Source organism: Lynx canadensis, chromosome B4, assembly GCF_007474595.2.
Source record: "Lynx canadensis isolate LIC74 chromosome B4, mLynCan4.pri.v2, whole genome shotgun sequence".
In the NCBI taxonomy this organism is placed as follows: Eukaryota; Metazoa; Chordata; class Mammalia; order Carnivora; family Felidae; genus Lynx; species Lynx canadensis.
The window spans coordinates 47,879,475-47,906,886 of NC_044309.1; the positions used below are offsets into that span (position 1 = coordinate 47,879,475).

General features: G+C 40.9%; 1 protein-coding gene across 1 annotated transcript in view; it reads right to left on the reverse strand.

The window, feature by feature from the left end:
• Window positions 1–1,254: 1,254 nt before the first annotated feature.
• Window positions 1,255–27,412, reverse strand: part of GUCY2C (guanylate cyclase 2C) — a 69,503-nt gene continuing 43,345 nt past the window's right edge. Inside the window, 14 exon segments of the mRNA XM_030321802.1 lie at window positions 1,255–2,203; window positions 3,303–3,379; window positions 4,819–4,913; window positions 6,557–6,655; window positions 9,090–9,264; window positions 11,028–11,220; window positions 15,144–15,302; window positions 18,080–18,171; window positions 19,861–19,908; window positions 19,911–19,954; window positions 20,726–20,746; window positions 20,749–20,862; window positions 22,890–23,022; window positions 24,096–24,182. Of these exon segments, the coding sequence (XP_030177662.1) occupies window positions 2,029–2,203; window positions 3,303–3,379; window positions 4,819–4,913; window positions 6,557–6,655; window positions 9,090–9,264; window positions 11,028–11,220; window positions 15,144–15,302; window positions 18,080–18,171; window positions 19,861–19,908; window positions 19,911–19,954; window positions 20,726–20,746; window positions 20,749–20,862; window positions 22,890–23,022; window positions 24,096–24,182 (1,512 nt within the window). The 3' untranslated portion in view covers window positions 1,255–2,028.

Genomic DNA, 27,412 nt, shown 5'->3' on the forward strand with positions numbered 1-27,412 from the left:
TTTGTACTTTTTTTCACATGGAGTTCATGGATGGCAAACTTTCTGAACTATCTTGCATGTATGAGAATTCTTGCTTTACAAGCATACTTTTTTGTAATTGTAAAGCCAATGAGGTAGAGTGCTGAGACACAAGTTATAAAACTCCAGATCCCAGGTTAAGGACCCATGCTGCATATGAAGTGCTAAACATATAAATAAGAAGACAATATATTTTACTATTTTTGGTTTTATGTTTTTCCAGGTGATGGAGAAGACATAACATGTTTCCTAATCTCTGGAGTGGTTTTTGTGGTAGAGGCTGGGGTAGGAGTAATATGGTCGAAGCACTTGATTTCTGAAGGTTAAGTGGCAGAAGCGTTACATACTTGTTCTTGCCTTTGCCGATCCTACTCTACTCAACACCAGCTGTCTTTTGTCTTTCCCCCCGAGATTTTAAGCAAATGAGTCATGTTGGGGTGCCAGGAAAAGGGGGCAGAAGATGGCTGCTGGATGGCAGGAAGGGGATAGTTGCAGAGTTTAAAGTACAGTAAAACTTTGGTTTGCAAGCATAATTCGTTCTGGAAACACATTGTAATCCAAAGCACTTGTATATCAAAGAGAATTTCCCCATAAGAAATAATGGAAACTCAGATGATTCGTTCCACAACCCAAAAATATTCATATAAAAATGATTACAATACTGTAATATGATACAATAAAGAAAATACAAAATATAAATAAACTTAAACAAATTAACCTGTTCTTACCTTTGAAAACCTTCGTGGCTGGTGTGAGGGAGACAAGAGAGAGGAAGCCGATTGTGTAGGACGACTTTCACTATCAATAATGGATTCACTGCTATCTATTGGCTCAATGGAATCTTTTTCTTTGTATGTAACTTTAACAAGAAACCTATCCAATGACCTAGAATAAAGCAAAGCATTCCTAAGTTTACTCTTGTATGGAGAAGCAAAGGACTGTCCAAAGGTGCTTTGAAGTGACAAAAAAATATATTAGTGCCAGTTGTGGGCACCTTCCAATGTTCTGAAAAAATCACTGATTTCTGCCAAACACTGAAACTGAGCATCAAGCATGGGGGATGGTCACCCACAATCCTGCAATGAGAGAGAGAGAGAAAAGAACCATTGGCTCAGTTGTGATCAGGTGACGTTGGGTGTCACGTACTACTTGTATTGCAAGACATCTCTTGTTTATCAAGTTAAAACTTATTAGAAATGCTTGCTCATCTGGTAGAACACATGCAGAACAAGTTAGTCACAATCCAAGGTTTTACTGGACTTTGTATTTACCGGGAAGTAACATTTGATCTTTGTCTCAGACCGGAGACAACTGTAGGTCCGTCCCGCCTCCCGTGGTAGAAGGCTACATGTGAAATCACCTCATGTGGAGCAGGTGATACTAAACATCAAGGTTTTTGGCCCTGAGCCACAGTGCTGGCTTTGCCTGACTTCAGTGCTGGGGAATTTAGCAAGCACAGTTTCTCAGCAAGCACAAGACGATGGCTGCAGCATTTCAGGGAAATGGCTGGAGCAGGTGGAAACACATTCACAGACTCAGTAAATTTTTAACTTTTATTCCTGCCTAACATGTAGCATGCTTCCTTCAAAAATTATGAGTTAAATATAGTTTAATGGAGAAAAGTTATTTAAGATATAATTGTGACAATTTAAAAAACTCCTCTCATGAATGCAGAAGGAAAATGAGTCAGTAAACAAAACAAAAACGAAAACAAAACAGATGAAGTAAGAACACAATCTCTTCAACCTAGAGATAGTACATCCATTCCTCTTCTTTCCCAGGTGGAAGCTCCCTGGAGTCACTGTTGAGGTCAGACTCCAGAGTAAAAGGTAATTTTTGTGCTGAGAGCACACATCTGATTCATAGAGGCAAGTCTGTGTTCCAGACAGGGCAGCCAAGGCGAAGCAGAGTGTAGTATCCAAGTCTTCTATTGCATTAGGTCTCTGGGACACTTGAGGCCGCTAAGTGAGGCTGTACTTAATTTGCTGAGTTCTTGGACTTCATTTTGGTTTAAAAATGGGTGTTCTCCTCGTCTGTTGTGTTCAGCTGCAAGTATTCCAGAGTGCCTTTTTTGTAGCTGGCCACCCGTGTTGGTTTTCGGCTTCTTATCCCCGCCGCCTGTCTTTTCTGCAAAGAGTTGGCAATCATGTCGGAAAATTCGGCTTGCAAGCGCTGCTGATTCTCCCTGGAAAGAGAGTGGGGAGAAAAAATGGCACTTCTCAGCAATTCACACAGAATATTCCTTAGCTCCAGAACAATCAGTTCAGTTTACCCAAAAGAATGCTTATTTTATCGAATTCTTATTCGGAATGCTTATTCTGCACCAAACACCGGGAGTCCGGAGAATACAGAATGAGCCTTGCTTTTGACAAGTTTAAAAGAGCTGCCATCCCTGCTCCGTGTAATTGGAGAAAGAGCAGAATATATTTTGAGCGGAAAATTATATTTCAATTTCAAACTGAAACAACACGCTGCTTGATTTGGAAGTGCAGTGAGGTTTACGCAAGCCACCGCAGGGAGGAGAAAAGAAGCCAGGACAGTGCAAGGCCCCTGCAACATAAGCCTGAGGACTTGGTCCCACACATCTTGGAGCGTGGCTCTTGTCTGAGGAAGGCTTAGAAGGGATGGTGGGTTTCACGAGTTTGAAATGGACCTGGGGCCCAGAAAAGATCTGGGTTGTTTTGGCTTCTCTTCAGGCTTGCCATCTATGTGGGTCCAGCATCTAGGGGTCTGCAAGACAGGGTCTCTGTGCCATAGCAAAAGCCACAGTAACAGCTGAAAGACTTATTGCAGCAACGAAATGTGCAACTGGATGGTCATTTGAGTCATCTTCAAGGGAACTGAAACCTGTTCGTTAGACCTGAAACCTCATCTTCCTCCTCTCTGGGAGAACCCAAGCTCCACATGAAAACGCAGAACTGCAGTCCTGGGACTGGAAGAGGGCCTGTTTCCAGCAGCCCAGCAGAGAGCCGTTGGCAGCCGTAGAGATTAGGGTGCCTCTTTGCCCCAGCATGCTCCACTCATGCCCGAACCTGTCATGCAGGAGGTGAGCGGTCAACTACCCTCTGTTCTGAGCATGCCTGAAACACCCCATGTCTGGCAGCCAGAGGGGGAGGTTTCTAAACTTCTCGTGTATGTAGTCCCTGGCCTCTTATTCAATAGATCATTGCCACTAGCCAAGCTTTTTGCCCACAGTGAAATTCCTTGTATGTGGCACAGCTGTCAAAGCCAAGACTTCCACTCGCCTGTCCCCTCCCCACCACACCCACCCCCCAGCAGCTTACACAGTAGGAGGTGTTGGCAGGTTGTACTCCCGGTCCTTCACCCCCGTCAGCCAGTAGGTAGTCTCGGTTCCTCTTCCCTAGGGAGGCAAGCAAGGTGAGTGCCACAGAGGCCAGGGAGACAGGTCAGTTCCAGCCCACCATTCTGACAAATAGTCATTTCCAAGAGACCTTCCCCTTCCATGTTTCTTATCACTGCCTACATTTCAGCACAGCACCTGTTCCCGATGTGATTCTCATCCTCTCTAGACAGATCTTCATTTCCAAGTGCCTTTTTGAAAATAAGCCTCTCACCCCCCAGACATGTTTGTTTTTTCCAAAGAAGAGTTCTCTTTTTTTCCCAAAGACATTTCAAAATGTCACTACAGGAACATCGTAAGAAGTCTAAATTAAAAAAGAAGGAAATTGAGGTACAATCCTGCTTCGCCAAGAAATTCAACTGGTTTTCATCACCTACATTTTCTTCTAGCCCTTTTCACCACAAGATTTTGTCACAAAAACTAGCCCTTTGCTAGTTTCCCCACCTTAAGCTTAAAAAAAATGAAAGATCACTCATCTTTCAAGCCAGTAGTTTGCTGGCTGTGTTTGGACCACAGTAATCTAGACACCGCTTCTACTCGGGTGGCAATGTTCTGTATAGAAAGTGTATTTATGGAGGACTCAAAAAGTAAGTGTGATATTAGGACACGTCTACACGAAAGGAGGCTTTTCCAAGTTGCAGTCACAGTGTAAAGGCCAGAAGCACCGTGGCTCCTGGAGACAGATCATTTTAGAGTTGGTAGTTGGCTTCAGACCAATCGTGAAAAGATTCTAAGGACCTTTGAAAAGTGGCCTGAGAGCCAAGTGGAGACATCTGGTGGCTCTGGAGGGTAGTTGTTCTGAATGTGAGGAACATGGTGGAGAGGAGAGACCGGTGGTTCTCAAACTTTGGTGTACGTCCCGATCACTGAGCACACTCACTAAAAATACAGATTCCTGATCTACATCCACAGAGGGCCTTCCGCAGCAAGCCTGGTGGAGAGTCTGGGCATCTATATTTTAGAAAGCACCCAGATGACACTGGATCAGAAGTCTGGGGACCACAGCTGGTCCACAGCTTCAGAATGGTAAAGCAATCCCTGGAGAGGTGGTTTTAGAGAGAAGCAGCATCTTGCAGTGAAAGCCTGGAAGTGAGTGAGGAGATGGGGGCTTTGACTTAAGTTAAATAAGTCCCGTCCCACACCTTAGCCCTCGGCTTTGCAGGAGGACTTGGGGACAAAACTTGGATGCATGTGGAAGAAATGATGGTGACATTTTATAACATATTGGCCCTAGTTCAAAATATTTAAAGGGTTCTGAGTTCACATTCTTTGGTGGTGGCTTCTCCTACAGGGGATCATGGGTGATCACTCTGGGGAGGGCAGAAAAGGATTCTTCATCTTCATTGAAGATGACATTATTGACCACTGGATGTCCATTCTCCAAGGAGGTGGGCCAAAGTGAGTGCTTTTTCTGGGTCTTCTGCCTGCGGATCCCTTACCTTTAAATATGTTTCCCCTCTCACTTCATATAGGAACTGGCATTCAGTTCTCTTCAGGATGGCTATCGTGGAGCCGCTCACATGAATTCTCAAGGCTGGAAATGCAAAACAGATCAATGAAAATCTCAACCATTTTAAAGAATATTACACAAACACATTTGTTTCCACTTGATTCAGGACATTTGTTACAGATGTTCTTGACAGCTGAGATGGTTTAGTGAAAGAACACTTAAAAATACAATCAGTGAGATAAATATCACACATGGGATGAAAGAGGGTCTGGCACTGCTTTTTGGGGTGCTGAGTGACAGGGTTCCTCAGGTTGTGCTCCACAGGTTCTCACTCTAGCACAGAGCGGTAGCCCCTGCACCTTGTCTTGGGTTTAGTTTGTGGTATGGAACTTGACAGCTGGAATTTGGTTTTGGGTCCCTGTGTATAAGTTCTAATAAGCAGCTTAAGTGTGGGCAGCAAGGTAGAGACTCAGGAGGGAGTTACAGGGTCATGATCTTCTTAAGTTGTACCCTTTGAGGATACTATTATCCTTCTCATAAATAGTTGGTGACGACATTCCCCGTTGTGGTCCACCATTGGTGCAGCACTTTCCCTCAATGGGTGCCACAGACAATGACAATAGTAGGAATAATCGCAATCCTATGTTGTCTGCCATGTATCAGAGGCTTAGCATACGTCACATCAACTCCTTCCAGAAACCCTTCCAGCAAGCTTGGTATCCCATCCTCAATTTATTTCTTCAGCCTTCCGAAGCCTAGAAAGATGAGGTAGATTCCTCCCCAGCTTAGATAGTGACTTCTGTCATTATAATTATAACCAAATCCGTCTGGCCCCAACCTTATTCCTTCCTTTACACCATGATTTTCTAGTACAAATCAGTAGCAGGCTGTCGGTAGACTACCAAAATACCACTCTACCACCTGTGTTTTTGTAAGCTCCGCCCACGCCTATCAAAGCTTTCTTTCTCTTTTTTTAAATTGTATTTTTGAATACTTATTTATTTTTGAGAGAGAGCATGAGTGGGGGAGGGGCAGAGAGAAGGAGACAGAATCCGAAGCAGGCTCCAGGCTCCGAGCTGTCAGCCCAGAGCCCGACGTGGGGCTCGAACTCATGAACCGTGAGATCATGACCTGAACCAAAGTCGGATGCATAACTGACTGAGCCATCCGGGCACCCCTCTTTCTCTCTTGTATATATTTCTATTACTATCGCTGTCACCAATATTTATGGAGCATCTACTACATGTAGCTCATGGTGTCTCTGCCCTGCCAGGCAAATGCAATATAGGCTTTTGCATATAATAAATACTTACATTTTTCTTTACGAAAACCAATTCTTGGGCAAACTAAATTGGAATAGGAAAGTGAACCAGTGTATGCTCCATATCTAGCCCATTGAATCTTTTTTTTTAACTTGCATGGATCTATGCTAACTTTCATAACTATTCCAAGTAGAGCATACCTGAATGCATTTCAAATGAACCAAAACTAATGAAATAGCTTACCACTTAGCTAAAAAGTAAGAATACAATAATTCTCAGTAAATGGTAACAACAAAAGCAAATGCAGCAAGGACTGTATTGACACAGGCTCACGTCCAGTCAATGTGAAAGGTCATTCCTTCATTTCCCTTGTACTTTGCATGTCCCTATTGTGCATTTTATTTTGTAATTCCCCTCTGCTGGAAGCCACAAGCTTCCTCTAAGAAAAGCAATCTCCTTTCTTACGGAGGCCAGTGGATTCCATCCTAGAGGCTGTGTTGACGGTATCTCCAAATAGGCAATAACGAGGCATCTTGATTCCCACAACTCCAGCAGCACAGGGACCTGAAATGCACAGAAAGCAGGAAGTGGAAGTGGCAGAAATCACAGTGTGGAGTTAAGGTGGGTAAGCCTCTTTCTCAGGCACAGTGCCGAATCCTTCATTTTACGTAGAAGTGGATGGCAGTATGGAAAAGGAGCTGTGGCTTTCGTTTTAAATGGATGTATTCAATGAGGAAAATATGGTTGGAACAAGACAAGCTTCTAGAAGGTGTTCTGCCCTAGCACAGAAAAGTACATTTGCACAAAACAAGAAGATATCCAGAGATCCAGGTTGCAAACGTGGGAAGTCGTTTTTAGTATTTTAATAGAAGGCTCTCAGGGAGAATGGAGACTCTCCCACACCACACTTCCCTGAGCTCTGAAATGCTGGAGGGCCTGGTACACTGGAAGGCTCAATGGCCAAATTTTGTTTTAGTTTATTTTTATTTACTCGGAGTAGCATTTCTTGGCCTGGTGAGCCAATGATGGAGAACCCAGAAGACAAGGACTTGGCATAATCATCTCTGAGCACTTCACATGTTAGGTGAAATGCAGTGGGATGGGGGTGGGGAGGGCTGTGGCACAAGGGCATCCTGACAAGAACAGAAACCAAAGCAAGACTGGGCACAGCAGGATGTTAGGCAGGGAAGAAGGGTTGTTCATGAAGCATTTGTGTGAAATGACTGAATGCAAGGAGTTACACATTTTAGAAGTTCAAGATGAATCTAGAAACTGCAAAACTGGATTTTTGGATAACGGTAGCTATTGATTTTCTAGTTGGCTTATTGGGTTTTGATCTGTATGAGTTCCTTTGTAGATTTATCCTACAAATTCTCTGACCACACACATCGAAAAAGAATAAAAATACTGGATCTTCCTTTGAGTGCCGAGCCCTTCTTTGTTAGGTTCAATGCAAAACAGCACAAAATAGCCAACCGAAAAACAAACAAAAACACACAAAAACAGAACAACCTACAGAAGGCAAGGAGCAACAGAGGCTGCGACTTGGTCAGGAGATCTCTGATCTGTGCCTTTGGTGTGCTAGGTCTAATTACAGGTGACTCTTCACTTCAGAAATGGAGTAGATAAAGCTGGGGAAGGGCCTGGTAGCAGGAAATTCCTGCAGATATTAAGTCTTGTTTTCAACTATCAGTATTTAACCACAACCTCCTAATTTCTTAGGCCTAAACCTCTCCAGGTATGTGTGCCTAATATCTATTATCATTCCAGCCCAATGTGGTGGCATGTGGGCCCAGGTGCTGAGCTCAGACATTGAGTTGGTCACAGGGGAAAAGAGATTGGGCCAGGAACCAGACTTGCCTCCTTGACTTGGTTCAGTCAGCCCTGCTGCTGTCCCTCAGGCCTGGCATTTGTGATGGGTCAGAAAAGGGACCCCGTGCTGTTGCTGGCTAAGGAAATGCCGGAGAAGTCCCCTCCTGTGTACACAGAAACATCCCTAACACATGGTTGTGGACATGATTGGGGAAGAGTGAACATGGCAGAAATTTTTAACTTCCATTTACTGTTACTTTGAGAATATCACTGGTTCATTACTAAATCAAGAAATATTTACTGCCAGGCTCTGTGCTAGGCACTGTGGATACAGGATGACATTCGCAAATGCAGTGATCTGGTTCTTGCCACAGAGTCTGGAGTGATCTTGGGTTTTCTGTATTTTGAGTCTTCTGTGAGCCTTGGAGGGCAGAAAAAAGCAATGGCAAGAAAGTATAGGGAGGTGCGATTTAACACAAGGAAAGACTGTTAATCATTTTAACTATTTAATGATGGAGTGAGTTGGCTTTGGAAACTGAGTTTTGAGGGACTCCTGGGATTATTCTAAAAGTAGCTGTATTATTACTTGTCTTGGAACGTATAAAGATAATTTGTGCCTGATTAAGGATTAATCCAGATGACTTCTGAGTCCTCTCCAACTATATTTTTCTATAACATTTATAGCTGATGTTCTCAAATCTTTACATTCCTGGCTGAGTATCTTTCATGGTCTTTGAAGTGATCCATGTACTTTCAGTACTACTGAGGGGGTGAGGCGGACATAAATGCTTTCATTATAGGAATTTTACCAGCTATTTTTTTCCCTGTAGATAATCTAATCCATGAAAGATACTATAAAAGTTTAGTGGGAAAAAAATGTGCAGAAGTTGGGGGCAGGAGACGGAAGGGATGGGGAGGAAACAAATAATATATATGAGGACTTAGGAAGAAATCTGGAGGCTGTTACTTCAGTCTGTGGTTGGTGTTTAGCATTCCAGGAGTCAGAGGTGCTGTAAAAGGTGGTGTTCCCTAGAACTCTCAAAGGATTGTCTCATTATATCGGGATATGTAACGGGATGAACTTCATGTGAAAATCAATCACATCTTAAGACCCTTTATCCTTTCTTATTTAGTTGGTGCACAGAGGTTTATATGTTCCCATTTGCTACAATGCTTAACTCCATACCAGAATGAACGCCAATACGAATCCATATTGGGAGACCGGGAAGATGCTCTAGCTCGAAGGTCCCCATGAAGCTGAGGATATCCAAGGCCATCTTGGCAATGTCTATTGCATGCCTATTGCCATTCCTCTTAGGCAAACCACTGGCCACCATGTAGGCATCACCAATGGTTTCCACCTGTGGAAATAGTTTCTCATTAGTGATTCTATCCCTTCAAAAGGCACAAGAAATTAAAAACAAGTAGTTGACTACGTATCAAAACAAAAGCTTTTGAGAACCCAGTCGGAGCATAGCCCTGTACACTTTTTCTGGGACTAGTTCAAGACCAGATATGCAAATTTCTTCACAGTTTTATAGTCTAGTTAAATGAATGATAAGTAATTTTGACCATATGAGAGTACTTTATAATAACATAAGTAATCTAGATGTGGTAACAATTCTATACAGTTTACATTATAATCTGAATGATGGCGTATAACATTTAATTACCAGAAAAGTCACCTTTAGCACTTAACATTTTATTTTTGATATCCTTTTTGACAAAAAAAAATTAATTGTAGTTTCCTCCAAGATGTAATGCACATTCTTATAGCATGGTGATTCTAAACACTTTTCTTGTAATAAACAAATTTGTATCAGCAGTATCCTACCAACATTATTCTTTGTAAATGACCTCTCTTTTTTTTTATTTTTTTATTTTTTATTTTTTTTATTTTTTATTTATTTTTTATTTATTTTTTCAACGTTTATTTATTTTTGGGACAGAGAGAGACAGAGCATGAACGGGGGAGGGGCAGAGAGAGAGGGAGACACAGAATCGGAAACAGGCTCCAGGCTCTGAGCCATCAGCCCAGAGCCCAACGCGGGGCTCGAACTCACGGACCGCGAGATCGTGACCTGGCTGAAGTCAGACGCTTAACCGACTGCGCCACCCAGGCGCCCCAAATGACCTCTCTTTTAATGTTATTGTCATGGTTATATAGTTCACATTTGTTGACTAGTTAACTTCTCTTTGCCAACCGTCTCTGCAAGGCATAACCATTTTCTGTCCAACAAGAACTGTTGTTAATGTGGCTTTCTGGCCTACATAGGGTGAAGATGGGGCTAGGACAGACCCTAAAAGGGACACCTCTATGTGGGTAATAACCATTATGACAGACTGTCACATGAGTGACCTTTAAACTTTACTTGTAAGGATATAGTATTTCAGGCATATGGTTTATTTCAATAGTCTTCACAATAACCCACTGAGTTAGGTGTTATTATCATCCCGTTTTACAGATAGGTAAAGTTAAATGTATTTTATGAGGTTGTAGTTAGGTAGGGCCAAGTGGGATTTGAATGAAGAGCTCTATTTCTAAAGTTATTTGCTCCATATGCTCTGCTACTTTTCCAACATGAAAATGGGGGAATTCAATTGTCCTTTACTCTTCTGACTCAGGCAGTATTAACCCGAAACTGGTCAGCCCACCAGTCAGGTAACAGATCCAGTTCTGAACTTATAGGGTGTTTTCCCTGTTTTCCTTTAATCTTCTTTGAATGATGCTTGTTCTTTCAACAACAGCAACAACAACAACAACAAAAACAGATTCCTATTCTACTTGTTGTAACTCCAGTGTCTTTTCCGCTTCATTTGCAATCAGTCTAAACACTGTCCATTTCTTTAAAAGGTGATTTGAGAATACTAAATTTATTAGCTAAAATTCTTTCCTGATGACCTTTATGTTGTTTCCTTCACAGTGCTTCTTAAAGTCATGTGGGCATTTTGACTTCTGACCCTTCTTATTCTTTCACTTCCCTTCACTTTTAGCTCGTGTTCAACCACAAATTCATTAAACCTTAGAGAGGATAAGAGCTGAGTAATAATAGGAACCAATCAACTCGGGCTCTGCTGACATGGGGTGGTACAATCATTTCAGCCTGGGAGGTGATGTGGTTACCTTGTACACATCGTGGTGATCAAGAATGTGGTCAAAACTCTTATAGATGTCATTGAGCATGTCCACCACTTCCATGGGGGTGCTGTATTTGCAGATGGTGGTAAAACCTACAATGTCACTGAAGTAGATTGTAACTTCCTCATACAATTCAGGCTCCACAATGCCTTTCTCCTTCAGAGACTTGACCACCAGCCTAGATGAGAAAGGGAAAAAATGCCTTCAACTTCAGTAATTTTTTTTCTTATCTCGCATGAATCTGTGAGACAGTAGTAATTGTCCACAAAGCATCCTAGGATTTGGGATTTCCACTGAAAGGAGTGACTAGGAAGCAAAGATAGGCTGCACATACTGAATATAGGAATAGAATATATACATACACATATGATACATGTATTTGAACTCAGATGTATATATGCAGGTTTAGCATTAACTTAGTACTTGGCTATTAACCCTTATATGCATGTACATATAACTCTAGTACCTACGTAACCCTCATATGTATACATACTTGTCCACTTTTTACCACTTTGTTGATTGTCAGCCTCTTCTAGATGTTGCTCTACATCCAGAAGCTGAGGAGAGTGTGTCGTTAATGTAAGAGGTTAAATCACTACAGCTATCAGATCTGGCTTTTTCATCAGAGCCAAGGGTTTTGTATCCCAAGCATATTTAACATGGTATTGTTTAATATCACTATAAAGGAACAATGCACTTAAAAATTAACTTTGATATATTCTGAACGAGAATTCATTTGATATGTTTTTGGGTCCTTTAAAAAGCAAAGTCAGTCACCATGTAAACACACGTTAAAATTATGGCAAAACTGCAGAAGTCAAATAAAAGCAACTAAGAATATCTCTGTTGCAGAGATAGAAGAAATAGTATATCACACTCAGAATTAAGACAGAACCGTAAGAAGGAACTGCACTTCCTTGATGTGCCAATTGCCTAAATGGAGTAGAACCGACATGAGGCTGGATGCTCCCTGTCTGCCCTTGGGATGGCTCTGTAAAGGACTCAAGTATGGAACCATTAGAATCAGAACATGGCCACTGGGAGGTGCCATAGAGGTCATTGATAACCCTGAGGCTTAAAAAGTATGACTTTCACAAGGTCCCACAGCCAGTATTAGAACTGAAGCAGTATTAGAACTCACAACATCCTCCCGCCTTTCAGTCTTTTTATTGCACGGCATCTCCTCCACGACCCAGACCTTGGATATTCATGGAGATGGGGATGATCTGGAGGTATGCCAATTGTGTCCAAATAGCAATGTCTTCCATTCTCCCAGAAGACAGCTCATTAACCACAAGGACAGGCACCATTCCTTTTGAGAACCTCCAAAGCATCAAGGGAATTTTTTTCCATTGGTGCGATGACAAAGCCTGGGACCTTTAAGAAACACCCCTTTGGTGTGGCTGATTGGATTCTCAGGGGTCACTTCTGGGGTGGTTTTTCTTGACATGCCCAATATAAGGGTGCAAATTTTTTGAAGGATACATAAATGTAATCATAAAATTGGATATTTCACCATTTTTGCCCTTCATATTACTGCTTATATCTGAAAAGTCATATAAGCTTGGGAAATAGTACACAAAGAGAGGAACGAATGTTGGTAGATAAATGAAGGGCTGTGACTTAACACAGTGAGCTTTGGTAACAAGCTGTTGCTGACACAGATTAGCGAACACAGTAAATGTCTTAGAAAGGCCTCCCACAAGAAGAAAAAACTTTATTTTAACATCTCAAAAGCCAAGAGGCACTGTTTAAGTAAGCAGTTAAGTAGAATCTGGTTCCTACATGCAGTCTTAGTTTATTGACAATCTTGCTGTAAATACTTCTTTTTGATTCTTCTAAGTTATTGTTCATGTACATTTTAATTTTCTTTTACAAATATATTTTTACATAAATTATCAGACAGTTGCACTGGAATCATGGTGTATTGCAGCTATTGAAGAGATCTGTGTTATATAACCTGTGGCAATCCAATAAAACATCTACCCCTGGAGATGAAAAGTAGAGCATAGGGAATATAGTCAATCCTATCGTAACAATATGTCTACGGCCATACCACCCTGAACGCGCCCGAACTCGTCTGATCTTGGAAGCTAAGCAGGGTCGGGCCTGGTTAGTACTTGGGTGGGAGACCTATCGTGACAATAACGCTGTATGGTGACAGGTGGTAACTTCGCTTACTGTGGTGAGCACGGAGTAATACGCAGAATCTCAAATCACTCTGTCCTACACCTGACACTAGTATAACATTGCATGTCAACTATACTCAAAAGTTAAAACTACCATCTAGTGATCAAAGTGGCACATTACAGCAAAGGTAAGATAAAAATCTGAGGCAGTGAGCCAGCTGTTTCAAATCATTTGAGTAACAGTATTGGTTAAAACCACGGATGATGACACCCTGGGAAAGGCAGCCAGATTGTCTGGATGTTGTTTTTGTTACAACTCAGCACTAAAGGCCAGGCAAGGAAGTATGCATCTTAAACCTAGCATTTATGAAGCTCTGATAGAAATTGCAATCTCTGATGGGAATATTAAGGGCTCCAGCCTATTACCAGGGCACCATTTCCAGGCTGTTCCTTGGCATTCTGAGGGCACACAGGTCCTGCAGTAGGCCTCCTTCAGGCACAGATGACTGAACACAGCATGTTGGTAACTCCTACCCTCGTCACTCGGGTTTGTCAAAGAGAAACTGTTCTATTGAGAAAACAGCTCATACAATCTCAAAATCATCCTTTTACTAACATAGAGCTGATACTCTAAATGAAGCATGGGCTCAAAATAAAACAATAATGAACACAAGTTATATATAAAAGTCATGGCTATTATGTACGATAATAACAGCCATGGACATTCCAGATTCTGGGCTAAGTACCTTATATCCTGAGCACTATTTCGGGAAATTCTTAGGGCTAGCCTGTGAGGTACAAAAGAAACTGAGGCTTAGATCATGTAGGTAATTGTCCAAGACTGTACATGGGTAGTCAGTGGTGGGAACACAGTTTGAATTCAGGCCTAGCTGACCTCAGCTTCCACGATTTCACCCAATGCTGGACTGTCTAGCTTAGGCTTCCTCTAACAAAACAGTTTATTCTACTTGAACGAGAAGAGACCATTACCGCTCACTTGTGACAGTTAAGGGCCCCTCGGCCAAAGTCTGTTTTCTAGCTCCACATTTTAACTTCTTGCTTCTCTTAACATTTCTTTGTTATTATCTGAGTACTAACACTCACGAAACTTTAAGCTGTATAGGGATTTCAACCTTACTTCCTTTCTCTTTATGTCCTGGCTGTGATACTGTTTCACAAAACAGACGCCAGCCCATAGATGCCTCTGTGATGAGGCATCTGATATGTGCCCCCCCCACCTCCTCCACTAATGACTGTTCCTACTCCTTGTAATTTGGCTTCTACTTTGAGGTGAAAAGAAGAAAAGAAATGGGTAGTTAGTGCCTACAAGTGCCTTATGGCTCACAGAATCCAGAGGAAAATTTTAATTTCCATTTTGAGATTAGGGAGAGACAGACAGTGACCTACCACAGGTCCCAGACTTAGTAAAAGTGGCAAAGTGTTAGAACCCTGGCCGTGCTAACTCCACTGCCCATGCTCTTTCTGGGGCAACACACAGCCGCTTGCAAATAACTTTTTTGGGGGCACCTGTGTGGCTCAGTCGGTTGAGTGTCCAACTTTGGCTCAGGTCACGTCATGGGTTCGTGGGTTCGAGCCCTGCGTCAGGCTCTGTGCTGACAGCTCAAGAGCCTGGAGCCTGCTTCAGATTCTGTATCTCCCTCTCCCTCTGCCCCTCTCTTGCTCACGCCCTCTCTCTCAAAAATGAATAAACGTTAAAAAAAATTTAAATTTAAAAGAAAATAATCTTTTTCTTCTAGATATTTACAGTACAGACCAGAACAAGTCTTAGCAAGGTATGTGTATTTTTTTTAACTGAATAATCTGTTGAAGAATGTGCAAAAGGGAACAATCTTATGTAGATACAAGGGAAACAAAACAATACTAGAAGAAAATGCTGACGCTTTCAGCTATAAGAAAGAAGGCATGGCTGTGGAATCATGAGAAACTACACTGGCAAGAGAACCTGCCTTACCTTGGAAGCAACATAAAATTGAGTCTGTCAGCTCTGTCCCTCTCTGCCTTGTACAGCTGCGTCCTTTCCTCCACCAGATGTTCCAGGTTTCGAGAATACAGCTGTAGACGTCGGATCAAGGTGTCCATATAACTTTCATTTTTTTTGTCGTGAAATAGGCTGTAGGTAGTAATAAAGAGTTGCTACAAATTATTAAAGCATAAACATCCAGTAAAATAGTGGACAAATGTGATTAAAAAGTTATAAAGCAAAAAATAAAATAAAAACGGTCAACACACGTTAAAAAAAATTAGCCTCAGGAGAAATTAAAGAAATAGAAAGAGACATAAGATATATTTTTAAAGTTTATTTATTTATTTTGAGAGAGAGAGAATCCCAAGAAGGCTCTGTGCTGTCAATGAGGAGCCAGATGCGGGGCTCAATCTCATAAACTGTGAAATCACTACCTGAGCTGAAACCAAGTCGGTCGCTTAACTGACTGAGCCACCAAGGCGCCCCTAGAAATAGACACAAGATTTTTAAAAAATTAAACCAAATGTTAGAGTAATGGTAATAATGGAGGTAAGGAGGAAAAACATCCACTATGATCTTCCTGGAGGGCAGTGTGGCAAAATGTGTCAGAAGCTTTAAAAGTACACACACTGATCAGTTCACCAGCACTTCTTCTAGGAACTAGCCACAGGAAACCACAAGAATGTGCTGAAAGGTAACTACAGAAAAGTCACAGCAGTCTTTATAACAGCAAGCGTTTGAAAATAACCCAAACGAGTAACAAAACGTAACAAAGATATTACGACACAATGGAATATTACCACACAATGGAATATTCATGCATTGTATAAAATACAAATTAGAACAGTTAAAGATACAGAAAGACGCTACCTCTATATTAAGTAGAAAAGTTGATAAAACAGCAAAAATTATAATTTAATTTTGAAAACCAGTAGCCATCTATTGATAATAGGTGATGTTTTTCCTTTGTTTGCTTATTCCTATTTTCTAAAATTAAAAATTTTAATAACGATTTACAATAAAGGGAGAATCTTTTTTTTTTTTTAAGGCACTAGAAGTGATAAATACAAGTATAAGAGAAGGACCGAGAAAAGCAAAGCTGAGCCTTCTGTTTTCTCCTTAGAACAGAAAGCTTGGGTCCTCTGCTTTGGATTCTGTGTCTCCCTCTGCCAATCCCTCTCTCACTTCTCTCTCTTTCTCTCAAAATAAACAAACATTAAAAAAAGAAAAAAGAAATGAAAAAAAAAAAAAAAAAAAAAAAGAAAGACTGGGTCCTAAAGCACAAAACCTAACTCTGGATGATCTTGTTAGGCCAAGGACACTTCGAGAAGATGCCAGCTTTCTTCGACGCTGGGACACATTGCAAGCCTTGGTGCAGAGCTCAGTCAGGAGATACATTGTCTGTAAGGTTGTTCAGTATCGAGATAATGTTTATACCATCTACAGCACCATAGAAGGGGTTGAATAAATACTACTATTTCATTATTACAACAACGATTTAAGTTACCACTTCTGCCCTCAAGGAGAAGATGGCCTCCATCATAATCCCCTGAGGTGGGGAGGGATGTTTGTTAAAATTTCAATACATTTCTGAGTCTACCTCAGACCTACATAACTGGAAACCGCTAGGTCTGGGATTATGAAACAGTATTTTTTAACAAGTTCCCCAGGGAGGTTTTCCTTGAAGCCACTAGTATAGAGTCTAGTTGGGTGAGGGAGCAGGTGTAAGGAATAAAGATAGATGGTCTCCCTTTGTGATGAATTGATTCAATTAAAACAGTTTCTCAACCCTGACTGCATATTCTAATCACCCAAGGAGCTATTATAAACCCCTATGCCAGCCTGCAACCCCAGACCAATTACGTAAGACTCTCGGGGCAGGGCTCAGGCACTGTTGTTTTTTTGTTAACATTCCTGCCCCACCCCCTCCTGCCTGGTGATCTCAATGGGCAGCCAAGTTTGAGACCACCCTATTAAAGGCTATGTATCAGGGGCCCAGTTTATCTTCATGAGTTTACATTCACTTATCACATATACAGTCTCATCGGATCTTAGTAAAATGTCTGTGAAAAAATTAAAAAATGAGCAAGAATTACATCATTGTTATTTTCTGCTCCTTCCACACAAATGACAGATTAGATGTACCCTTCAATGACCACTTTCATGATTTCACTTGACCTCATCTCAGCCCTGGGCTTTTAGGTTCAATAAGTATCTGAATCTTTGACTTAATGAGAAGTATGGAAAATAAGAGCTGGAAGGAATTGCAGAAATCATCCTATTCAAGTCCAGTTTTAATAAAAGAAAATTGACATCCAGTTAGGGTAAGCACTTTGCCCAATGTCCTATAGCAAGCTATTACCAGACCCTAGTCTAGAAGCTGGATCTCCTAATCTCTTCACTGTTATTTTTTTCACTCTAACTGAAAACACAGAAAATCTAGACTTCAACCTTACTGGATAATTGTGTGCATTTTTTGTTTTTTTAAAATTTTGGACCCTGAATTAAAATCTGATTCATGGCACAAGGATTAAGCACCTAGGGCCACAGTTTCTGATTTTAAGATTTTAAGAACTTCTTGATCTTAAGAATGATCTAGTGGCTTTGCAAATACTCAGGACTTGTGCTAGACTTCTAATTACCTCCAGAAGGGTCAGGGAACTAGATTTTTAACAGACATATTTATGATCAGCCAGAGTTTATATATTAACCAGGCAAGTTTTGCCCTTGGCTATTTAACTTTTCAAGTGATTATTCCCTGAGAAAATGGTCTGTTGGTCTCCATCTCATTTAATTTTTTGAGACAGGGGTTGCAGTCTGGGGTTTTTCATAGAACAGGCATTCTATTCTGAGGTGCCACTGGATGTCAACTATTATTAGAAAAATCTGAAATAAGTGAGGAAAAGCAAAAATTTCAGCAATACCCAAATATCTTGGCCAACGTAGACTCAATTTTCTTGAAATCTGGTCTCTTCTCTGGATCTTCCTCCCAGCAGTTTTTTACAAGTAGATAGACCTGAAAGAAAGAAGGGGTGGATTTGCTCAGGGGGTGGTATCTTCTCCTATTCTCTTCCCTTGATGGGAGTAATTGAGGCAGGGAGTATTTTTTTTTTTTTAAGTTTATTTACTTTGAGAGAGTGAGAACCTGAATCCAGGGTGAGGGGCAGAGAGAGAGAGAGAGAGAGATGGGAGAAGAGAACGTGAAGCAGGTTCTACACTGTCCGTGAGGAGCCCCACGCAGGTCCGAAACCAAGAGTAGGCCACTTAACCCGCAGAGCCACCCAGGCGCCCTGAGGTAGGGAGTATTTTAAAACATCGCAACTCTGACAATGAGGCTGAGATTGCTTAGTTCCCCTCAGTCTGTCTCCGCACCACCTTGCCTCACCCGTCCCTTGGGCCCTAAATTAATGAAAAATGTGATATGGGTTTGGATGGGGCTGGATTGTCGGCAGAAAATGCTTTACAGAAGTTTGCAGGGTTTATGTGCAGTGGGTATGAGGCAGTGACTCTAATGTGAATCTCTTCCGCAAGGGCTTCCAACCACAGCGACCAGCGGAATCAACCCGAGAGGTTTCCAGTTTCCTGTGCTCACGCTCCACCCCAGAAGATTCCAATTCCCAGCAGTCCCGCCTTGTCTGAGTCAACCATGGTCTGGAATCAAACGATCCTACTGCTGACAAATCGTCAGAAGGTCCATAGTAACCTAGTGAAACCTCACAAGGCCTGTGCTTGCGTCATTCACCTCACTTCATCTCGTCACGTGAGCACTTGATCATCTCACGTCATCACAAAGAAGGGTGAGCACAGTACAAAAGGATATTTTGAGAATGAGACCACGTTCACATAACTTCTATTACAGTATATTGTTATATTGTTACAGTTGTTCTATTTTATTATTATTCTTGTCAGTCTCTGACTGTGCCTAATTTAGAAATTAAACTCTATCAAAGGTATGTATGTCTAGGAAAAAGCCTAGTATATAGAAGGCTCAGTACTATCTGCAGTTCAGGTATCCACCGGGGGTCTTGGAATGTATCCCCTGTAGATAAGGAGGGATGACTATATACTTTTCTATTATTTTTAGATGTGGGCATATTCATTTTTTAATCAGTAGGTGGTATTTATAAGCCTAAGAAGTATATGACATGGACATCTTGATCTTTTAGCTCCTAAAAATTGAGAGGGCGATATGTGCTTCAGAAGCCAGGTCTTGAGTTGGGAGAGGTGGAAAAGGACATGGGGCTGATGACGGTGCCCAAAGAGAATGTCTGAGTCCTGGCCCCTGAATCCAGTGCATGTCACCTTATTTGGAAAAGAGGTTTGTGCAGATGTGATTCAGTAAAGGACCTTGCAATGGGAACATTATTGTGGACCACCTTGGTAGGCTCAGTGTAGTCCTCATGAATCCTTATACAGGAGGGAGGTAGAGGGAGAATAGACAGAAAAGATGAAAATGGAACCATGGAGGCAGAGATTGGAGTGTTGTGGCCACAAATCAAGGGACGTCAGTAGCCATCAGAAGCTTCTGGAAGAAGCAAGAAATGGATTCTCCCCTAGAACCTCTGAAGGAAGCATGACCTTGTTGACAACTTATTTCAGACTTCTGGCCTCCAGAACTATAAGGCATAAATTTCTGTTGTTTCAATCCACGAAGTTGCTGGCAATTTGTTATAGCAACACACAAAACTCATGTAGGGAAATGCACTCACTTCCAGTCTTCTTCCTCTGCCGTTTCCAGGAACAGATCTGGGCGGAGAAGGGTTTTACTCCATTGGAATTCTCTACTCTGAAAATCTTCTCTGATGGGATGAGAATTATGCAAATTACAAGAAAGAATACAGCATGAAAAAATTTTAGCAGCAGCCAGACCCTGAATTGGTTCACCCACCCTGGATGGGTACCCGTGAAAATATGGCAGAGCCCAGGCAAGCACTCAAAGAATGAATGACCACCAGGCGAGGGGTCTTATTACCCACTTATACCCAGGGGGTTATTAGCTTAAGTTAAGGTTACTAAGTCTCTGAAACTTAACTTGAATACCACTACCTTTAGTACATTTCCTCCAAGAGTCTAGCCTGCCCTCTCTACATCCCTTAGACCCCCACCCTCCAGAGAGTTAAGACCTGGGACATAATAATTACACGTAAGCAACGGTTGGATGAATGGAAGGAAGCATTTCTTCCTTGAGAAGACCTGTGACAAAAACTATAGATCTTCTCTCAGTAGACTAAAAGACATAGGTTGTGCCACGAGAGTGATGTAGCTCAGGTGTTAAACAGACACACTCTTTTCTTAGAATCAGAAAGGAAGGGGGGAGACTGTAAGGCAAGAGTCCTTCAACCGACAATAATACTGAGAGTAACGACACCTGGTATGTTATGTGCTTTTCAGAGCATTCTACCATTCTTCCTGTCAACCCCCTCCAATACCCTGTGTGACGTGCAGTGGAGATATGACCATTACTTCTGCGGATGAGGGGACTGAGCTGTGGTCACAAAGAGAGGAGGGTCTTGGTCAGCCTAGAATGCAGGGCTCCCAGAGAAGGCAGATGGCTGGAGTCCAACTCTTACCATTCTCATCCCGGCAGCTCACGTGTAGAAGGTTTCTCTCCGCAGGATGATCTCCTGGGCAATGATCCCATAGCTGTACACATCTCCTTTTCTGGGAGTGCTGGCCTGGCGGAGGTGCTCCGGGGCTGTCCACAGGTCTGTGAATTCAGCATTGAGATTGCAAAGTTGAGGGAGCTGAGTGGCTCGTAGGTCTCCAACCTGCTTTTGTTCTTTAAGTCCCTATCCCATGCACCCTGAATATGAGTGGCCCTGAACTTAAACGTCCCAAACTTTTGAGGGGTTTATGCTAATGCTGGTGATAGGGAGAGAATGCACACTTGCCTCTTGAGCTGACTATATAATGCCAGGATTTGGGTGAGGTCACATGGCAATGTGGTCCCTAAAACTTCTAGAATCATAGTCCTGAAAACCCTCGAGCCTACCTAGACTAGCACTTGGTGTATAGGAGTGCTCAGCAAATATTTGTAGAACGACTACAGTAGAATATGAAAGGCTGAGGATTTAATAGCTTGTGGCACATATGGCATAAACCTATGAAAGCCTTCATAAATAAAAAATACATAAATTTATGTTTTTATTATAAAATATAAAATACGTATACTATGTAATTATGTTAATATGGAACATATTATGTATAACATATATGCATACCCTTGAAAACACATTTAAACAAAGAGCCTATCAGTGATATTTTGCAGGTTGGACATACTCACAGCTCCAAATCAGCTACTGGCCACAGATGTGTTTTCTTGTGTTTCCCACAGTATTCTTGAAAAAAATAATGCATACAGTTTTCTCACATTTTACTCTGTGCTGCTACTCATTAATGCTTCACACAGTGAAGTGCTCCTGTGTTCTGTGCTTGGTTCCTATAGACACTTGGATTTGGACCTATCACCAATTAAATAGTAACACCAAGGGCATACATTCAATTTCTCTCCATCCCTTGCAAGTTTTCTAGGATCACCTAACTCCTTCTAAACTTTCTGAGATTTTCTTTTCAATGAAAAAAATCTTAAATTCATGTGAGGTATGATACACTTATGCTGAGGCACATTTCCCTTGTTTGGTTTTCCATCCAAATGTTAATTGCCTTTTTGATTTAGTCTTGTTACTTTGTGTGATTTGTGATTCATCATACAATTGATCCTAATGGTTTGGGGTAGAGGACAGGTAAGTGGATGAGCTTACGTTAAAACTTCAGGTAACTGACAGCACAGATTTGCAGGTATAACTGAGTGATGTTTAAGAGGATAGCATTTGATCGGCAATTCATCTGATTTTGTGTCGTGGTGAGTCATCTATTAAAGGAGACTTGTTCCACCACAGATGAACCATGCTTGACACATGGTAGGTCTTCATCAAGCACTGATTGGATTGAGTCCAGTGTCATCCTATGCTTGATGAGACTGAAGAAGTAGGGGCGGAATTGTAATTTTACTTTTATTGAGAGAAAATGAAAGGATTGCAAAGTAGAATTAGAAATCGAATTTAGGTTTTTGGATTTAGGTGGTATTTTGAGGCTTTGTGGGAGTGCTATATTTCTGAGGCTGTTTAACCCGAGTATAGTACAAGAATGGGTAAATGTTCAACATGAAAAGCTCTTTATCAATGATAAATCACTTTTCTTTTGGCCCTTATAACAATCCCGAAAGGGATAGGTAAGAATATATTTTACTAATAAGAGTGGTTTTTTTTCCCATTATCATTAATCACAGATAAATGAATGACAATTTGGAAATAGGTTCTGTCTGCCTTGTATTCTATCTTCTTGGGCCAAATCTCCAGCCTCTGAGCCTCATATTTCTGACTCATACAAAGGAAGAGAGTTAGACTAGATGATTTCCTAGGTCTCTTCACTACCCTCACCTTCTCTATTTTTCACCCTGTTTCTGCTTCACAGCCCAGTAAGTGCTTCATGATTTCCTCACTGATATCCAGAAACACATGGATGAAGGAAACCCACAGAAGAGATTTGTTCAACTCAAGAAGCACTTGTTGAAAACTGGCAAAAACTGACAAGGGTGTAGTGCTGGAGAATGAGCCAGCTGTTTCCTCTTGTGGCTCCAAGTGTTTTTCTGATCAGTGTCACCACTCCCTGACCACTTGTGAGAATTTTTTTTTTTTAAGTGGGGAACTAGTAAAAATGTCATTCCTTACAGACCTTTTGTTGGAGGCAAAATGGAACTGCAGCCAAAATCAGTGATCTTTACCACCATTCTACTGTCTACCACACAGTTGGTGGATTTCAGGCGGCCATGGACTTCGGTCTTACTGGAGTGCAGGTATGACATGCCCTGTAATTTTTCAGATGGCAGGGAAACAAAGAGATATGACACTCTTCAGCTGCTTGGTTATTTTAAAGAAAGTAATAACGTTTTGAAAGCATTTCAGCATGCAGACAGAATCACACCACTAGAATTTAAATTTAGTTCCATGAATTCTCCTTTAAAAATATTGTTAATGCCCTAATACTTGCCTAAGCACTGCATCTTAAAAGGCAATTGTCTAAAGACTCTGGTTAAACAGTTATGCAGAATATGAAACAAAGGGTTGATTCTAATTTTTTTTTTAAGTGTTTCTGCTTACCACTTAGTCTGTGATCTTGGGGTGTATTTCTGGTTTTCTACCTCAATAAAAATACAGACTTGCCCTTCTGAAGGGAGGGGCAATTCAATTACGAAAGGGCAAGCCTCCCCAACCCCGACCCTTTTTTTTTTGGTGTGGGGAGGTGGGGTGTGGTGCTGCTGTGCTTCCCTCTGGTGGCCAGAGGTGTCACTGCAGAAATTGGTCTTCAGCCTGGATCACAGGAGTGAAAAGTGGCAAAGAGGGTGGGTATCGTACAATACTTTTTAAAACCGATTCTGGTCCTAGATGACTTTCAGGCTATTTAAGGCTGTATCAAACAGCTCAATCTTGGGATTGACTTTTCTTCGTTCTTGAATGAGGCCGCTGGCAGCCACTTCCTTTTTTCGTATACTATCTGGGAATACACATGTCCAAATTCATTAGTGCCTTGAGCAAGAGGGTTGCCTGTCCTGAACATTTTCTCTTAAAAAGATTGTTGTCTTGCCTGAAGCGTATGATTTTGATTTCCAGCAAGTCTATGAAAATGTGTACCCCAAGTTCAGAGCAGGAAAAACATAATAATAAAAAGTAATAGCTTGGATATCGAACATTTATTTATACCAAATATCACATGAAGTACGTGCATTATTCATGAAATCCTCACAACAACCCTCTGACATAGGTACTATTTTTATTATCATTTTATAGGATAAAGAAACCAATGCTCAGAGAGGTTGAAAACTTGCTAGACCTGTTTTCCTATGTAATTTCACAAAGTCTCTTTTGTTTGTAGGTCTCTTACCTTAGCAATGTCATACAAGACCGAGATCTTAAACTCCCAATCCATGAATGTACCATCAGGGTAGGAGATGGTGTCATTTAAAACTTCCTGAACAGCAGAAAAAGAAAAGGAAGAAATTGTTGGAAGGAAGGATCCTGTGGAGATTGTTATAGGCTAATAATGATCTTCTAATCATGAGGCCTGGGGCTCAGAAACAAACTGAAATGCCATTGTCCTGTTTTCCCTGAACATGTATTTCTTTCCTTTCCTATGAAACATCAGGTGGCTGTCACCATAATAAAATGAGGAGGAGATACTCATCATATTCCAAATCCTGGTTCTTCCGCCAGACAGGGGGAAAGGAATGAGCAGACACCTGCCTGGAGAATGGGCTATCACAGGTTGTGGGCTGCAGGTTCTGTTTCTCCGAAATCACACTGGTGATTAGCAGGAATTGCTATTAGGGAATCCCGTCCTCTTTTTTTCCTCACGGGATCAATTGCGTCCATTGGCTGACAGCTCTGAGTTTTCTTTACATTTACCAAGTACTCTGTCAATAAGAGCGAGTTCTTGGATTTTGTGTGAATTGTACCACCTAGAAATTTGAACTTACTATTTTAACACGATGATGGTTCTGTGAAGATGCAGGGTTGTAGCTAAGCAGTAACTATTCTTCACAGTAAAACTCTAATAACCTAATAATAGTTTCCTGTTTGGGGAAAAAGCCCAATTTGACCTTTAGTTTTAACTCAGGAACTGTACCAATGATTTCCAGTGAAGGGCATGTAGTCATTAATCATTTCAGATAAGGCTGCTTTAGCTGCGGCTATCAGGCCCGGTTAAAGGAGGGAAATTATGGGCAGACAGTCTCTTAAGTAATTCTTTCCCTTAGCACATGATATATTTTATATTTTATTTATTATCTCTTCTCCCTATGGAAATGTAAATTCTGTGATACTTTTTGTTCTGTATCTTCAATATCTAGTACAGTATCTGGCATATCTAGATGTTTCATGAGTATTTGTTGCATAAATGAATCAATTGTTCCTAAACAAGGTTAGCCAAGGTTGTTATATATTTATAAGATGGGAAGCATATTGTCTTTTATCTAGGGAAACACTTGCCCATTTGTTTCCTTACAAAAGTAGGTTCTGATGGGATTTGCCAGGGACTGAAGCCTGGGGGCAGGAGGGGGATGGGCCTGTAAAGTTTGCACTGGCACAGCCTTTGCTTTGAGATTCAAGACACAAAGGAGCAGTTTCCTGTAGAAGCTTCTGTCCAACATGATGCTAGAAGGGGGCCCCAGAGCACTCGGATAAATGAAGTTTCCTATCTTACAGCAGAGAGCCCAAAACACTATCTAAACATTGACTGGGCATGTTAGGGATTAAAAGGCCATGTGAAACCCTTTGACCAGGCCCTATTAATTGGTATTCTAAAATTTCCTTTCACTGAAATCGAATGATCAGATTTGATCTAGGCTTCATATGAAAAAACATTTCTTTTTGTTGTTGTTGGTTGTTTTAAAGTTTATTGATTTTGAGAGAGAGAGAGAGAGAGAGAGAGAACACACACGTGTGCACATATAAGCAGGGGGGGAGAAGAGAGAGGGAGAGAGAATCCCAAGCAGGCTCTGCACGGTCAATGTGGAGCCCAAGGCAGGCCTCAGTCTGTAAGATCATGACCTGTGCTGAAATCAAGAGTTGGACGCTCAACCAGCTGAGCCACCCAGATGCCCTGCCCGGAAAAACATTTCTATAGATGGCTCCTGACTTATGATGGCTTGACTTGCATTTTTTTTTTTTTTTAACTTTACAATGGTGTGAAAATGATATGCATTCAGTAGAGATAATACTTCAAATTTTGAATTGGTATCTTTTCCCAGGGCTGGCAATTATGATGCTGGGTGGGCAGTGAGGCTCAGCTCCCAGTGAGCCACTGGATCAGGAGGGTAAACAACCAATATACTTACAACCATTCTGTGTCCAAACAACCACCGTGTTTTTTACTTTCAGTAAAGTGTTCAGTAAGTTACATGAGATATTCAACACTGTTGTAAACAGGCTTCGTGTTAAAAGATTTTGCCCAACTGTAAGCTAATGTAGGTGTTCTGAGTGTGTTTCAGGTAGGCCAGGCTAAACTCTGCTGTTTGGTAGGTTAGGGGGATTAAATGCATTTTTGACTTAAAGATTTTTTTAACTTACGGCTTTATGGGGGCATACGCCCATTGTAAATTGAGGAAGATCTGTAATTTTGAAAGACTTGAGATTTTTATTATTAGGAATGTGTGTTTATTTTATATCAGCACCAATTTGAATGATCATTTTCAGCATCAATTACGATGATTATGATTTTCTATGGCTTTTTGATATGATGCATTATAGTAATATTTTTTTCCTTTCATAGAATTAATCCTATCTGATTATATTATGGTTTTTATATACAACTGGCTTAGAGTTACTAGTATTTTATTTATATTTTTTCCATGTAATTTCATAAATGTAGTTAGTCTTTAATCATATACTTTATGTTACCTTGCTGAATGCTAAATGAATTTAGAAGATGTTCATTTTTTATTTAACATTGCAATAGTATTTACGTAGACAGTAAGGATTATTTTTTGAGGCTTAAAATAATTAAGCTGATCTGGTATTATCTGTAATGGAAATTATAATTTCTTGTATCATTATTGTCCTATTTAAGTTTTTGGTTTTTGAGTCAAATTTTCATGATTATATTGCCTCTGAAAATATTCCTTTTTTAAGATTTTATAATTTAAGTCAAATGAAGTATTCTTTTACAACTGAAAATATCTTTTTCACAGCTTTATTTTTTATTCTCACTTTTTTGTATTTTTGTTTTAAAAGTTTTAATTAGAAGTATGAGAGGCTTTTATTTTATTTTAAAAACTTAATGCACCTTAAAATTCTACATTTTTAAAAAAAATTTTTTTCATGTTTTATTTATTTTTGAGGCGGAGAGAGACAGAGCATGAGCAGGGGAGAGGCAGAGAGAGAGGGAGACACAGAATCTGAAACAGGCTCCAGCCTCTGAGCTGTCAGCACAAAGCCCGACGCGGGCTTGAACTCACGGACCGCGAGGTCACGACCTGAGCCGAAGTAGGACGCTTAACCGACTGAGCCACCCAGGCGTCCCTACATTTTTTAATATTAATTAATTTTATAAATTTCCTTTCCTTTAGGCCATCATTATTCTTTTAAATTTTGGCATTGAATACTTAAATTATTTGTTTTTTTAAGAGAAAATAGCACTTAGAGCTATTATTTTTTCCCCCTGGAGGATACATTTGAGTTTATGCTGTACATTTTGAAAGCTAC